At 43.4% G+C, this 17,035-nt stretch overlaps 1 protein-coding gene across 1 annotated transcript in view; it reads right to left on the bottom strand.

The window, feature by feature from the left end:
• The window catches only part of LOC144933377 (gephyrin-like), an 82,526-nt gene that overhangs the window by 5,701 nt on the left and 59,790 nt on the right, over positions 1-17,035 (bottom strand). The window contains exons 13-20 of the mRNA XM_078858079.1: positions 13,026-13,084; positions 12,365-12,518; positions 10,518-10,639; positions 6,688-6,775; positions 5,496-5,569; positions 4,797-4,861; positions 3,979-4,082; positions 968-1,064 (exon numbers count right to left, since the gene is read on the bottom strand). Of these exons, the coding sequence (XP_078714205.1) occupies positions 968-1,064; positions 3,979-4,082; positions 4,797-4,861; positions 5,496-5,569; positions 6,688-6,775; positions 10,518-10,639; positions 12,365-12,518; positions 13,026-13,084 (763 nt within the window). The remainder of the gene's footprint in view (positions 1-967; positions 1,065-3,978; positions 4,083-4,796; positions 4,862-5,495; positions 5,570-6,687; positions 6,776-10,517; positions 10,640-12,364; positions 12,519-13,025; positions 13,085-17,035) is intronic.

The following is a 17,035-nucleotide window of genomic DNA, read 5'->3' as shown; positions in this document are numbered from 1 at the left end:
CTTATATATAATATTGTTCGCAATGTTTTCATGGCCACTGGAAAGCGAGCTGGCTCAGTTCGTGAAATTGGGCTCAACAGGCTGGCTTGCGTTCCCACGGCAGGTTTACCTGGCGAATGTTACCTGGCGAAGAGGGTTTGTGATAGCTCACTGTCATAAGGCAGCCACATGTGCTTATCTGGGCTGACCTCAGAATCACTCAACGTTCACAGGGTCAAACATGGAACAGCGCACGTGGTCAATGCTGTTTCTCGCTTAGTTTAACTTCAAAGTCAGAATTTTTTATTTTTTTGTGAATTTAAAAGATTTTGTATGTCAGAGTGTTTCCCTCTGGCTAAGGAGGGTAAGGAATTGGTGAGGGAGGAGGATCGATCATGAGTAGCTGAGCCCACACAGCCTCATGGTTCCTCAAGTATGAGCAGGTGGATCTGGATGTGATGCTGATCCTGGAATGCACATGGGCCATTCCTGGGCCACCAAGTTTTTTTTTTTTCAAGTTTTTTATTTATTAGGTATAGCCCTGTGAGCCATTCGGCTCTTGAATCGGGTGCAACCGCAACAACAACAAAAAAACATGAATAAAAAAACATCTTAAAGTGAGTCTGACTGTCAGTGGTTATGGAAAGTTATCAACATAGTTGGGTACTTATTGATATGAGGGTTGTGGTTGTTACAAAGGATGGAATTCAGATTAATTCCTATTATCTGTTGTGAAAGGTGCCCCTCTGTAAATTGCACCACTTTTTTTAAGCATTCAAGTCCACGTTAATTAAAAAGTAAAGATAACAAAATATCTTGCCCATCCTCCACTCTGTTGACACCAAATTACCTGGTTCTAGGGACGATGCCTGTAATATAGTGAACTCTACAAGACATCTCGCAGATACGTATCTTTGGTAAGTTTATTAAACATTTATATGCATTGTAATGAATTACTATTGTGTACACGAGAATGTGTGCTGCTCACCTGTACTCTGCGCCCACGGAAGAGGCTCCTGGTGGTTCCACATGAGCACGCAGCGGTAGTACTCAGGTCGGGAGTCCAGCTTCACATCAAACGACAGCTGCAGCCAAAAACATGCACAGAAGTGCACATTTTCATCGATGTGAGGATGAAGCAGGCACGGATATGCAAACACAAAAATACGTGCACATTGGATATAAATAAGTCGACAAAATCACTGCAAAAACGGCGTGTACACAAGTACACACAATCAAGTCTCTAGAGTTCTGAGATGGGCATTGTGTTTGAGTGGTAATGAGTGACATTGACTATCGGTGGTGTGAAACCAGAGGGGGGAGGTGGGAGACGAACTGACAAACTTGGCGAGGTGTGTGAGCAGCAGTGAGGCGGAGGACTGTTCACTACGTGAGAAGAAAAGATTCTCACGTACGTCACATTTATTTATTTTTATATTACCAGCTAAGGCCCACTGAGCAATTTAGCAATTTTTCAGAAGCGACCTGGCCACAAATGATAGCTCAACGAAGTGACTTATCATGTGGAAATCTATAGCAGCCAAATACTCGAAACTCATGTTTACAAATGTGGAAGGAAAAACCAGAGGACCCGGACAAAAAATATGCAGCAGGCGTCAGGGTCGGGATCTAACTCAAGACCTCCTTCATACCAGGCGACATGAGTGATCATCGGTATTGCCACTGTGAGAGCGCGAAAAGCATGAGACTCTGTATGTGTAAGGCTATATCCATAAGGCATCTAAGGGAAACCTAGCGCCAGATTAAAATGCTAAGAGTTACTGTCGTGCATGGTCGGATAATTGAATCCATATCACTGGTATCGCGGTACAGTGTGCACACCGTTGTTTCCAGCACAACCAGAGATGTAACATATACAAGCACTCCTAAAAAGCCCAAGCACAATAAAACAACAGCTGTCATTTGCAGCTGTTTTCAATGACACCACCACACTTATTGTGCCAGGCAAGCTGCACTTTGAGGCTGCAAAGTTAGGAAGGCTCACTGGTAAGGAGTGACTGGCAAATGTGCAATATTTATGCAAAAGCCATTTCTATTCGATCACAACTGCAATACGTAAAAGTTTCTATCTAAACACGAAGCCTTTTACAATTGCGCAGATGCGAGACGAGCAGATATTGTGCCGAATAACAGTTTACGTGCGTGAACCATTATCAATCAAAACATTATTTAGTCAATAAGGTACCATAACAAAAGACTAAAAAGCGACGAACCTGTAATATCACGCTACATTTGTTTTCATTAAAGCTACATATGAGTATAAAAGCTGCATATGAATATGCATATGAATATGCAGCTTTAAGTAGAAAACTGTATTAAACGTGATGAACTATCTCCTGTTGATACAAAAAAACACAGACCATTCTCAGAGCATAGCATTCCCAGGTTTATGAAGTACATTTTCCCAGAAAAGAGTTTACATTGGAGAAAACGTGCTTCCCTATTCTAGACAGCATAGGGCAATACTCAACTCTCTTGGCAACGACTGCTGGCATTCCAAATTATGGTAATTTTATCATCCCTGAAGGTATGATGGGCTGAGCCAATCCCACTAAATCAAGTGCTCTTCAATGGAACCACTTTAATGACACCATAAATTAAAAGAAAAGACAACAGACCGTCCAGTAGGTAAATGAACCCACGAAACAAAAAACGACTGCCCAGAAAGCATCTTTCCTTACAGCAGTGGCCTGCGACCACCCAACATCGAAGTCATGGAAATCTGGGACAACCAGGGCTCAGATTTAATGGAGAAATTCAATAAGACATCCATACATATATAAAACCAACACAATAATAATGATTAATCTCATTATTTCAATAACACATCTGAAAGAGACGAGTCTATTTTAGAAAAGAAGAAACGTTGGTTCAATGTCCTTTCATCCAGATATAAAGAGAATGAATGAGCAAAAATATAATTCTGTGTTTGCCTTTGCGGAGCCGTGTTCGTTTGTAGAGAAACACAATAAAAACCTGCCATTTTACAACACACATCACAAGCAGCAATAAATAGATTTCATTTTTATTCTTCATAAGCATAACACTTTATTCAAAAGTAAAATAAAAATTAACCTCTCTATAAATCCACTGCTGTATGAAGGCCCTCTTGCCATGTCAGTCAATATAGTTATTTGACCATACTTCACCATGCTGGTCAGTGTAGATTAATTAAAGGGTTGGGTGGAACCCAGGACTAATTGAGATATCACTAACCACCGCTGTTAGCCATGGCCAGGAATTTTACTCAGGTAGCCAGGTTCATATTCGTATATTTTGTGTTGTTCCTTACTATATTATCTTGTGGTACTGTCATCGTTAATCTGTTTTGGTGTGTTTATTATGCCTGTGCTATTATGTGTGTATGAAAGCATATGTTTGGATCGGTGTTTTGTGTTTGTTTTCATGGGACAGCAGTGGAGCGGTGTTGCATAAGTTAGCGCTATGCGCTACGAACCCAGAGACCCGAGTTTAATTCTCGCTCACGGCCAACACCATTGAAAATTATATGAACTGGTCATTGGCCTGCTCTAGGTTGACCTGGTGCAGTGTGTAAATATCACCACTGGGGAAACAAAGGCAGCTGGGCGTAGTGCTGGCCACCCCCTCATGTGCCGTATCGACCTTTATAGGTGCTCGCTAACAGCACTTGCCCCAACAGACCTTTATCTGTGTATCTTTTTAGGGCTGGTTTCTCTGGAGGAGACTCTTGAAAGATATTGCTGTTGTTGGCCACTGCCTTCCCAGAAAATATGGAAGAAATACTCACAAAGGATGCAACTACAGCATCTCCAATTAGCCTGTTCTATTCAATCATAATACCTGTGGGACTGTCCTGTGACCTCCTGCCAGAAAGTCAATTGCACTCACCATGGCCTCACAGTGCACAAGGCTTAGTATAAGCAACAAGATGTTACCACCACTTGATAGCCGTGTGTGTGTGTGAGATTTCAGCAACATCACGGTGTTCCTCTTTACCCTGGCCTTGAGAATGGTGGGTCGGGGATCGGCTGTGCCCTGCATCTTGCGCAAGGCAGGGATTACAAACAGGTGGCAAGTGACGATGGCAGAGACCGGGTTTCCTGTTGGTAAAGAAGTGACAGATGCCAGAGCACAGAAACATAATGGTGGGTGGTGAGTAGAGGGTGAAGAAGTGTAAAATGGAAAGCCGGATTCAATCATCCAATAACAGTTATTGCCGGAAATCTGCATGTGAAAGCTATATTCAAAAGCAGGCGAAAGCCCATTGTGACATCCTGAAGGAAGTAAATATTTTCGAGACGATTTTCGATGCCCTGTTAAGGTACGAGTGGAGATTGTCTTTAACTCTCTGCGGGACTGTTTAGTTGTCCATCACTGCACCAATGCCTTCAACACCGGTGCACACTTGACCCACCACTACATGAGACTCATGTGTGAGAGAGTGGCTGAAGGGGGCTATGACAATGCCACAGTGTAACAATGATGAAACCACCCACTTTTGAGAATATCATTAAATACAGCAGCAGCAGCGTGTTATTGGTGGAGCCGGATGATAATAATAAAACGACAATGCAGTTTCACTCAAGGGCATTGCAATCTCGATGCTCAACTTGTGTATGCGTATATACTTTTAGTTTCTATTTGTCAGTATGTGGGGGAATTATGCAGTTTGTATTTATAATCGTGAATATAAACACATCTCAAATATGTAACAAAGCTGGGTACACACGTACAAATGCACAGGGATACACGCACATCAAGTGCAAACCCACAGCAGCATCAAAACCAAAATGTATCCTAAAATTCTGGCTTACCCGGAAGTGCAAAAATCATTTTCTTGATGCCGTTGACTGCCGCAGTCGCGAAGGTAGTGGGAAGTCTGCAGGAGCCAAAGATAACGGAACTCTCATTCGGCCGCACACCGCTTGTGACACAGAGGCCGCCCTTCACTTTGCGGTTTAAGATGTAATCGCAGTGTTCTAGTGCTCTGCGGACCAAATTGTATTTCTCAGAGTAGTGATCAAGCAAAGGTGAAACTATTATATCATTTAGTCTGTATATTTGAAAGGTTTAAAATAGATGACAACCACTATGACAGGCAACAGAGATTTATGTTGTTTCTTATTGTTGTCGTATGTTCTTGAATTTTTATTTTCAATTCAGATTATTAAGTCGGTGAATATAGGGTTTCCACACATGTTCTAATGACATTTCACTACAACAATAAACCTACAATACAAATTAATCGTTCGCTTGTTTAAATTTTAACACTCAGTAAAGAACACAAAAATTCACAGTACAAGTATATAAATAAACATGCAGTGACGTAACATCCCCACAGGAATTACACCCTTTGTATCTATGTTCTTTCACACCGTATGTAGCCAACTGTGCAAATCGGAGGTGCAGGAAGACAACAACAACTGTCAGTGGAGCCCAATGACGAGTGTAAGACGGCAGACTGACGTGCCTTGTGTGCCTGAGAGGTTGACAACCAGCATGGTGGCACTCACCCTGGCTTCATGAATACACGGCCAAAGTGAATCTGCGCCTGTAGATCGACGGTTAGAACCTGCTTCAGATAGTCCTGCAACATTACAGAGTGTCACGGAACTTTACAAACACATTTTACGTGGTTCTGCTTGAAATCCTAAGAGAGACAAATGAAGACGCACCACCTCCCCACTGTCTTCTCTCAGGAAACTCCTCCGGGTAAGGGCATCTTGCAGCCAACAAATTAACTACTTTTGGGACACTGTGCACCAGGCGGGGATTGCTTGGCAGTTTTTTAAAGGCCTTGTGCACGCCGGCTCGCGTTCATGTTTTACGCTCTACGATAGGAACTTAATCAGACACACCAGATATCAGATGGCCAGATTGCCACGGTCATCCAGTATTCTTGTGAGAACGTATCATTCAATTTTCCTTTTACTCAGAATAAGTCAACAAACTAGGAGTAAAATCTACTCAAAATACATGCATATGCCCCAGCAAAAATAATGTAGTTTTAGAAGTAGATGAAATTATTTAAGGGAGGAATAGTCTTTTAACAGACAAAACACTGTCGTAATAATGGGAGTTTCTATACAAATGTAGTTATGAAGAGCAGAACTAAGGCGACATTAAACATAGTTCGTATCAGTCAGAGGAATGAACAAAATATAAATGAAGAGTATAGAACTAGAATGGACATGAAGATAATTAACATCTTTACAAAAGCATAAGGAGTCTAGATACAAATTTATTTTAAAACATAATTCGCCATTCGTACTTAATTATGGTGACAGGTGTTCAATGATCAGGAGGTAATGATTCGTAGTGCGTTACCCCATGATTTGACAACAGTGACAATAAAACAACTACAAAGAGAAGCAATTATGTTTACCAGAAAGAATAAAATGTTCAAACAAATGTTAATATTCACGACAGAGCTATCATTAGACCAGATGGAACGAGTCATTCTGAACTCGGAAATAGGTCTAAAAATTTTCCATGCAAGTAGACCTAATCATTCACGCATAATGTATTTTGAAACACCTGCAGAAAAATGTACTTCCTTTCAACCACGTTCTAATCCCTCCTCCTCACACAATTCACCCTGAGCGTCAAACAAAACATCCCCAGTAGCTGACAGCCACACGTCTCTAGATTCCTTGCACCCACTGCGAGGTTCCCGGACGATCAGGCCCTCCCTGGCGAGCCCACCTTCTCGCCCATGGACACTCCTCCCGACGTGACGATGACATCTGCCTGCGCGAGAGCTTCTTGAAACGCTTGTAGCAAATCGTCCGGGCTGCGAAGCAAATGCATGACACAAATACAGACACATACACCACATACAACCATTCTCACACACATTCTACACATCACACTACACTGCATTTAAAATGCACTACAAATCTAGTTGTGTGTCAAAGGTGCCCAAGTACTCAACTTAAAAGTAACAATTTACACTTCTAAAGTGCCTTTCACCGGGAGGTAAGAAGGCACTGTAGAGCAACAAGAAAGCAAAACCATGCAGGCTGACACCAGGTTTTAAGGAAGGATTTGAATAAACCGAATGTTCAATAAAAGTGAAGTCCATAACCGGGGGGCCACATGAGAAAAAGCCCGGTGACCCATCATCGACGTACGGAGACATGACCTCGGCACAGACACAATGGGCCAGACTCAGATGACCGAAGTACTCTTGTTGGATTATATGCGCGAAGGATGTCCCGTATATGTGAGGGAGCAGCATTATTGAGGGCCTTGTAGGTGAAGAGAAGAATCCTGAACTCGACCCGAAACCGGACCGGCAGCCAATAGAGATATGCATAGCGCAGGGGTTGTACATTAAGCAACACGCGTGCATATAAGAATTCTGGCAACCGTATTCTGCACACGTTGAAGGCGACGTAACAGTTTAAGGGGGATGCCAGCAAACAGTGAATTACACATTACAATTGGAAAAGCACGAGTAAAAATCCTGGCTGGGGGTGGGTTGATCGAGTAATTCGAGACAATACAATTAGTGTCACTTAGTGGAAAACCATGGAGAGATAACTCTTCCCCTCATGGTAACGTGGCCTTTCCACCTCAGAATTGCCTCTGGCAGAGCATGAGTCAGTCTACCGTGTGGTGGCGATTCGTTTTGGACGTACATTTTATAAATACATTACACATTTTTTTTATTAACCATGTTTATTAACAGAAAAAAACAATTACCTCAACACTAACCTTTGGCACACAGATTCATTAGTATGCAAACAGTGTTCTGGCTGGAGTTATTTGATTTCACTTTAGGGAGTCTTCCCAAAACACCCTACATTTTGCCTAAACTGTTTCCCGTTTCAGAAGATGTTATAGTACCTCGGGCAATTATTTAAGGCAGATTGGGATGGAATGATAAAATGTGAGCAGGATTTCATGCTTTTAGAAAACCGAGCTAGATAATGAACAACAGCATTCCAATGTGCGGAAAATAAAGTTTTCAATCAGTGTACATTGTGCACTGTCCATATGCATCAGTAACATGAAGAGTGACAAATAGAACAAAAGCTGAAAACTATGCAAAGACCAAGGAGAGACGCATGCATAAAATTAACTTGCGAGAGAAAATGAGAAACAGAGATATTATACCAACTGTTAACAAAAGTAAGTGGGCTTGGGGCGGACATATAAATGGAGGGGATGACGATCGATGGACGAGACTGGTGATGAAATGGTATCCAAAGCAGATATCCTGGAGCAGTGCTTCTCAACCTCCTTCATTTCATTTCACACATTTCAAAACTTTGTCGCTCTTCTCGGTACACCGAACCAAAAAAACATCACTATGGGCTCCCAGGTTAGCCGTTTGCCCCAACTGCGCATGCACGACCAAGGGAGTTGAGCGGATCGGGGGGTGGGGTCTTACAGCTGTCTACCAATGGAGAGGGTGGGAGGTGGAGAGCTGGATCAGCCAAATAACGGAGAGTTTGCCTGTCCGAGGTTTTCCTTTCACAGAATTCGGAAAATACCACAGCACACCTGGGGCGACTCCTGCTACGGCACACTGGTTGTGCAACACTCCCCTAAAAGACGATGACCATGGAGATGGAGCTATGCGTGTAGCTCGTGCAGGAGCAAGATGCTTTGTAGCATCACGGGACCATGTGGGATGATGACGGCGTAGAGAGGCCTCCATATAGGGGTGAGTAAACTAAACTATAAACCATTTTTTTATTTTTATCAGGTAAGGCCCACTGAGCTATGCAGCTCTTTTTAAGAAGCACCCTGGCCACAGATGATGCCTCAACAAAATGGCTTATCACGTGTAAATTTATAGCAACCAAATACTCTAAATGCGTGATGTTGACTCTAAAAGTGAAGGGAAAAAACGAAGAACCCGAAGAAAAAACCCAGGTGACCACGGAAAGAGCATACAAACTCCAAATATACAGGCATCAGGGTCGGGATCGAACCCACACCCTCCTGTAATACAGGCGAGGTAGTTAACATCGCCACTGCGGCGCAAGGCTAGAACAAGGCTGGTGACGAATGTCACTTGCTTTCACTCCTTTAAGGTCCCAGACATATCAAATCATCCTGATTATTACCTCATGAGACAAACTGACACCTCAAAGCTAATAACCATTTAGCACCTTTCAGTTTTCACCCTGCCAGTTAACAAAGCTCAGTGTTGGGCGGCGGAGCCACTCAAGACGATATCAGGAAGGTAGAAAAGTCCAGAATTTGGATAGTTGGTCAGTTCTACTCATGATTTGCATCGAATAGGAAACTTCAGTATCCGAAGAAAACCAATCCATAGGAGAGGATAACACTCAAAGATTCACAAGTACAGGGCCACAACTGTGCTTACTATACTGCCATCTCCTGGTCACCTCACAGCCAGCAGGTGTGAAAGTTTCACAAATCTAAAAGGTAACCTGTTTTTATACAATGCGTTTTCGCTATAAAGCGGTTCTTCTATTTGGGAACGATATTCGCACAACACGGAACGAATGCCGCTATAACGCGGTTCCTGAGCGATCGAAGACGAACGGCTTTCCTGAGCTGTGCAGCTAAGCGGTATAACACAGTCTGGGGAGTGATAGAGCATGCCGACGTACCCTCATCTCAAATCTTTTGTCCCGACATGGGATGACTGCAGGCTGATTTTATGGTGCAAGTGTGATTGAGTAGAGCAATTCCTCGCTTGATGCGATTTTGCTTAACGCGGCACTTTTCTGGAACGCATCGAATGCGTTGAACAGGGGATTACTGTACAATCCACCAAAAACATGCAAGAGCCATCATAGCCCAGATGGTTGGTCCTCATTACGACCGAGAGCTCTATTTTAATGTCCATGGGTAAAGGCCTCCCCACGCCACATCAGTCATGGGGGTTGACTACGCTTCATCCCACTGGCCAGTGCAGGATGGCGAAGGGAGGGTTACACATAACTAGTTCACGTTTCATTCACCAAAGATATTAGTGATGACTGTGAAGTGAACTCGAGTGGATGGGTGCACGGCGCAGTGCACTAAAAGCAGCGTTCCACCCCTAGTCCCCATTATAGCAATTCTAAAGTTACTGCCAATGGCTCAGGACCACCCAAGAGAGATGAGCACCACTTCATGCTCATTTGAATATTCAGAAAAGTTGGCACACAGTTTCATATAGACTACATCCATAATCAGTGTCATCTGCTTTCCAAGTACGAATACTCATTCAAATGATCCAGCAATAATATCCCTGTACTTTTACACAACTTCTGATAAGATGCACGTTCCGGTGAGTGTGCTTGGAGCAAAAGGGTCCCAATAACTGTCAACGCATCTGCAGTCTGGTGCATGACGGACCCTGTCACCGGCCAGTTCTCTAGACATTGGGGTTTAAGTGTGTGCGACATTAGCGGTCAACATTTGTTGTGACTAGCGTTGACACGACGAAGAAGGAAGCCATGAGCTTCAGTCGTGGTGGAGTGGCGGGCGAAGCGGCCGCGTGCGCGAGGCGTGGCCGAGTGCACACGTGTGGGTGCCCGTGCGCACTAACGTGGGTGTGATCGTACTGGTCTCGCACGATGCCCATGTCGATGGTCGGGAAGCCCTGCTCTTGGATGGCCGCCAGCAGCGTGGTACGGTTGCTATCTCGGATCATGCCTGGGTGAAGGGGCTCCTCTGGATTCAGAAGCTGTAGGACAGCACACAAGACAAAGATTCCCCTGTTAGCCTCAACAGTCTGAGGGCAAGTGCTGGTGGCAAGCAGCTACGAAGGTCGGCACGGTACATGAGGGGGTGGGTGGCCAGCACCACGCCCGCCGCCTTTATTTCTCGCCAGTGGTGATGTTTACACACCACTCCAGGTACTCATTTGAGGCTGAGGCGACCTAGGGGAGGCTCAAAACCAGTTCAGATAATCATCACTTAGCATCTTGACTTAGAACTTTCGTGAAAGCAGACATTCATATTCTTTGGGTCTTTCGGTAAAGTCACGTAGATAGGTTCCAAGAAAATAACAAAATAACAAAAAACTACGAAGGTTCGATCGCAACACAAGTGGTCGTCCTGATGACGACCGCTTGTGTTGCCTGCATCACATGACGACCGCTTGTGTTGCCTGCATCACATGACGACCGCTTGTGTTGCCTGCATCACATGATGACCGCTAGTGTTGCGATCGAAACGTCATAGCTTTTTGTTATTTTGTTATTTTCTTTGAACCAATCTGCGTGATTTTACCGAAAGACCCAAAGAACATCACTTAGCAGTTACCGCATCGCATACTTTCTGATGCACTTCTGCGGCCGTCTGGAATGCTCTTCCGATATTAGGAAGCCACTAGAGCTATACAGTTTTAAATCAAGATTGAAAACTAATTTCTTTAGAACTTCTTTTTGTATTTAGTTTGTCGTCCTTCCCCGAACCTCCGATTAGCACGGTTGGCTACGCACGGTGCGAAAGAAGCTCAACATACACATATACAGTACGCTAACCGCGACACTACAGCACATGCACACCCAATGTTAACATAAAATGTGGGGTGGCCTGCATCACAATTAATTTCCTGAAACAAAGTGGGAGAGATGTTTACAAAACCATGTTGTTGATCCAGAGCAGCAAACATTCTTGAAATTATGACCAATATTGACTTATGATTGTTGATCTATTTTTGTAATTGTCTTGTCCAAATCTGACAAATGACCATTGCAGCTGTTCCACTTATTTATAGATAAACACAGTCAGTTTGTACCCATGTACTCATGGTGAATCCTACAAGTCAGAAAACATAAAATGATGAAAGAATATCCATTTCTGAATGTCCAACGGACCTGTATGCATCAGCCGATCTATATTGATAAAGGTTTGATTTCTGGTCATGTACACCCCTAAATTACTGGCATCTCAGCGATTTAAACCTCCACTGCTAACGCTTTGTAACACACTTTCCTGAAACAGTGTTTCAACAACTCGACAGAGAAAACCAGAGCAAAAGGAGCTGGGATTGTGTCTGGCCACACTAAACTCTCAATGGTCTCAATAGCGGTTTGCTAGCAGCATCGGACTGAAAATGTGTATAAACAGGAGCTCTTTGTCTCTGTGTATGTTGTACAAATGAAATGGCCTCTGCTCTGTCTGGGCTGACATTGCTATTAGTCTGCTTTTGGCATTGTGTTTACATGGCACCCATCCTGGGCTCCTTCCAGTTTGTCAACCTGCCAGTTGACACAGCTCAGGGTTGTGCTGCGGATATCAGGAATGTCTTGCATCGGGATGGTTGGTCAATTCCGCTCATGTTTTTGCATCGAGAGGGAAAACTGGAGTTGCTGAAGAAACCAAATGCATACGAGAGGATAACACTAAAAGGCCGACACAGACAGGACATGCTGTGTGCACACCGAGTACTGTGATGCGTTACCTCATTGCCAGTGGACAGCACGGCCACCACAGGCAGCCGGTGCACCTCCACTTTGGTCGCCCCCACAGTGGCCAGCAGGCCCACTTCTGCAGGTCCCACGTGTGAGCCACGTGACAGCACACACTCGCCACGCCGGATGTCCTGTCCAATGCACCTGTCCATACAAATGCACGCGTGAAAATAAAGTAATTTGACGTGTGATTAACGCCGAGTCAAACCATCTACAGGCTCAAGCGTTGAGGCAATGCCAATCCCCATTACTATGGTGGGGTCAGTTTATCAAATGGACGAGCACTGTTGACTTCCAATGAAGTGGTACTTAATTGAGACTGGATGAATGATGGGCTGAGAAAGCTTGAGTACAAATGCATGTGTGGGTGCACGTAAAGAACAATGGGTACATTTTCACAAGCAGTGCAATATGTCATTAATGTATTTGTTACACTATATAATGGGATCTATCCTCATTATTTAAGTTATTGCAAAAAAACAAGCCAAGTCACGTTAGAATTAAGAAACAACTTGATGACGTTAATAAATAAATCAACTACCATCCTGCATCTCTATATATCGGCCTACTACCAGCCTTCGACGTATGTTATAGTCACTGTTATGACAATTAGAATAACTACGTCAACAATGTGAGGCCTCCAGTCCTCACCGTATGTCCTGTCCTGGCCGTGCCTGGGACAGGATCCGCACCTCGAGCTCCTCTGCTCCCTGTGTGAGCAAAGCAAGAAATCCACGGTAGCTGTCACCAGTGAAATACATGACAGGCAAACAACACATCAATGACAACCCTACAATAACACTATAGCAAAAGCACGTATTTGCACATTCAATTGAAGAATAAAACTTACAAGCCCATTTTAAAGTTATAACGCATTGTCATGCTATTATTTATGAGCACTTTTAGAATAATACGCAGACATGAGTTCAAATAAAGTAATTAAATTGGGTGTATTTTAATATGTCAAAAGGGATTTCCTGCTCTAAATAAACATTCAGGTGGTGCTCATCTCCTGCTAACAGCCCTGAGTCAGTGGTGGAAATTCTACCTTCCTGTGGCAAGGGTGAGTCTATACATAGGACAACCAAACCTCAGAAGGATGGACTTAGCAAATTCCCAAACCAGGATGTGAAACCACAACCTTCCGATTGAGAGCTGCTCACTCTACCACTGGGTCACAGATACTTTTGTCCTCCACCTGTCAACTTCCCTTTAAGTGGTAAAAGGCAGAGCGTAAGATTAAACGGCACATCGCATTTACATTGCAGCACTGACATTACTTTCTCTCTGCACTTCTAAAAAAAAACTGCCCATGAATGTACGTGCCATGGTCCCACAAAAATGTGCTCAAATACATTGTGCACAGTTGTTGAAGTGCAATACGAATCGTCACTCTTGTCAAATAACTCCGGATATGTATGTGGGCATTAAGATTAAGCAATGCATTTTTTCCCTTTTTACGAGTATAGAAGATTATCGGTCTTAACACATTAACTGGGTGGGGGTTGTAACTAGTACACACATGTGATTTTTGCAGCAGTTAATTAAACTCTATTGCCTCAAGTGCTAATCATGCTCTTTTCAGCTTCATCAGTTTCTGTGAGGTAGAGGGGAGGGGAGGAGACGAAGATGTTAAGGGGGTGTTGGGTTCGAGGCTGAGTAGGGGGGGGAATAACGTAGGTGGGGGGGGCAGAATCTGTATAGTATCCATACATGCAGTCAAGCGCACAACAGTATGTATGTTGAACTTCTTTTGCACCATATGTAGCCAACAATGCTAATTGGAGGTGCGGGGGAAGGAAAACAAATGAAACACAAAAAGCAGTTCAAAAGAAATTCGTTTTCAATCTAGATTTAAAAGTGCGTAGCTCCAGTGGCTTCCTAATATTGGAAGGAAGAGCGTTCCAGATGGCCGCACCTGATATTTTCATCACAAGCTTGGGCAATCACCACCTCCACAGCAACACTCGCTACACTATACCTACTATAATCACCCAGGAATGTCTGTCCTTAATGCTTGTGACGTCACTCCACATCGACCAGCCCCCCTCATTAATATTTATGAGCAGGTGACGTCCTCCAAATGAACACCCCCCCCCATCATTAATAATCATGAGCCGGTGACGTCACTCCACATGGAGCACCCTCCCCCCTCATTAATAATCATGAGCAGGTTTGTTGTCCTTCCCCGCACCTCCGATTCGCACGGTTGGCTACATACGAAATAAGTTCAACATGCACACATATTGTACATTTTATACATAATTTTGCTCTTGGCATCATGTCATGAGAATAATTATAATAATTTAATCCCTTTGGAACCCTTGCAGAGAAATTTCATCACCTCGTGCTAGAGAGTGGTCTGCAGAAGGAGAAATCACATGACTACTTATTAAATCTCTCAAGTGATGTTTTATCCACACTGGATGGCATCCTTTTGGCACCTGCCCTGCCACAGAGAACATTGTATTCGTTGCACGAGAGTCAAACATGATATTTTGAAATTTTACGAGCTGAAAATGAGCCAAATTAATTGTAAACCAAATTTTATATGGGGTTTTTTGTGTACAGTCATTGGTCATTGGGCTGAGACGTCAATTTGCTACCCTGGAGAACCCAGTTCAATCAAGGGCTGCTGCCCGGATTCAAATCTAGTTCCTTAGCCATGCCAGTTCAGCACTCTGACCTCTGAGCCACCTGACCTCCTCTGTAGTACATTTTAAAATACACAGTATCAAATATATACTTTTTGTATATGATCCTTATAGCGGTACCCCGGGGTACCAAACAATACAAAATGGCCGAGGCAATTCAATGTTTTATTTCTGGTACACTACAATAGTTCCAGGGGTGTACTTAACTCCGCGACTGGGGTAGCAATCAATCAGAAATCAGTGCTACTCTGCGATGTCGAAACGCAGCGAGGACAATTGCACTGAAACCCTGAACGCTCGTATGCACCGTGGTGGTGCATCGTGTACAGCTCGTCGAGTGTACACGTCGAGACGAGTCGATTGCCGCATCGCCGACCATCAACAGACTAAAAATGACTGCATCACGGACATTATGCGAGAGCCGGGGTACTATGGTACCCCGGGGTAACCCCCATAAGGTTCATATGTACGTCCTTAGTTTATAATGCATGTGGTTGGTAAAAGCAATATACCAGCTAGGCCTTTACACAGATTACGTGGTTTGGGATTTCCACATTAACTGTATGTGTGTGAACATGTTTTATTCATGAGGTCACTGATGCATAATGTTACATTCCCCATTGGGTACAAGTAGAGCTTCTGACCAATTGCGCTGCACACATTACATCGCATGCGTTATACACAAATTGTAAATAATCTGGTGGTGTGCACACAAAGGCTTACAAACAAACAAAAAGGCATTTTAAAACGTGCTACCAATATCAGCTACCGTCCATGCATTTTTCTTAGAATCTGGAATCTGCACCTATTGCCACACAGCGAATTCACGTGGAGACACAAATAGACGTTGTGTTATCTTGTTAATCATAATGCTCCACAACAATGCATAGCAACATTTTCTAAAATCTAGGGGTTTTTTTGCATTAAACTGGGCCCCAGTGTGTAGACCGAGTGCTCTTGCCAACAACACCTGGTAACGTAGCAATAATCATTTAACTGCACCGACTTGGCTGACGAAACCCATATTTGACTTGCTGCTTTAAATAAATCCTGTTGGATAATGTCCGTCTGAAAAGCCTATTAGGGCTGATGTACTGAAATATAAAAATATTTTAGCAGACGTGGATAGATGTCTATTTATTTATTTTGAGCGACTGCACGACTTCTCACAGCGACCGAGTTAACAATCTCATCCAGCCACAAAACGTCGTATCCTCAGGGCTGATTTAATAGCAAATTCCAATTTTAAGCAATACCACTTTGTGCAATCGTAAGTGGTTGGGATGATATCATCAAATGCTCTATTATTAAGAGCCACTGCACACCAGTTTGGTTGGGCAAACACACGTCTGTTCTATGGCAGAGTTATAATCCAAGGTGTAGGAGGCATCAATATTATTAACATTGTATGATACATCTTCGCATCTCCTTTGGCCAGAAGCAGAGAGCCCTACCTACCCCGCATTAATTTATATGAACGTTGACGCAAATGTATTGAAATAAATAAATGTTATCCGTTGGATTTTATTATTCTGCTATGCGTGATCTTGAACTTAATTTTTTCGTAATATCATGATTTATTGCCAGCCTTCAAGCATTGTACTTGAATCTCACAATTTTGTCGTGAAAGATTTTGGCAGGAACCGTGATGCTCGTGTAAAACAATTCCACTCATAATTTTTGGACACATGGGAATAAACTGGCATAAACTGCCATTTTCTGGTCAAATCACAGCCTCATGCCGACAACACCTCACAAGCGCTGGTGCTACACCCATACAAATACTTCAACCCACAGTATTGGGTGGTTTTGTTATAATGCCGGTAGGATTGGTAATACAGCCTAATGATGGGTCAATAGAATATCCAATAATGTGAATGGAGATACAGGAACCACCACTGAAATGACAAGTGTCCATAGGATCTGTTCGATAGAATCCCCATTCATTCAAATGGCAATTCCTGGGCCTCAATTCAAAAGAGTGGAATTCTCGTGGAGATTTCAAGG

The sequence above is a fragment of the Lampetra fluviatilis genome, chromosome 7 (assembly GCF_964198595.1).
Source record: "Lampetra fluviatilis chromosome 7, kcLamFluv1.1, whole genome shotgun sequence".
In the NCBI taxonomy this organism is placed as follows: Eukaryota; Metazoa; Chordata; class Hyperoartia; order Petromyzontiformes; family Petromyzontidae; genus Lampetra; species Lampetra fluviatilis.
This window is presented reverse-complemented; position numbering and strand designations above follow the sequence as displayed.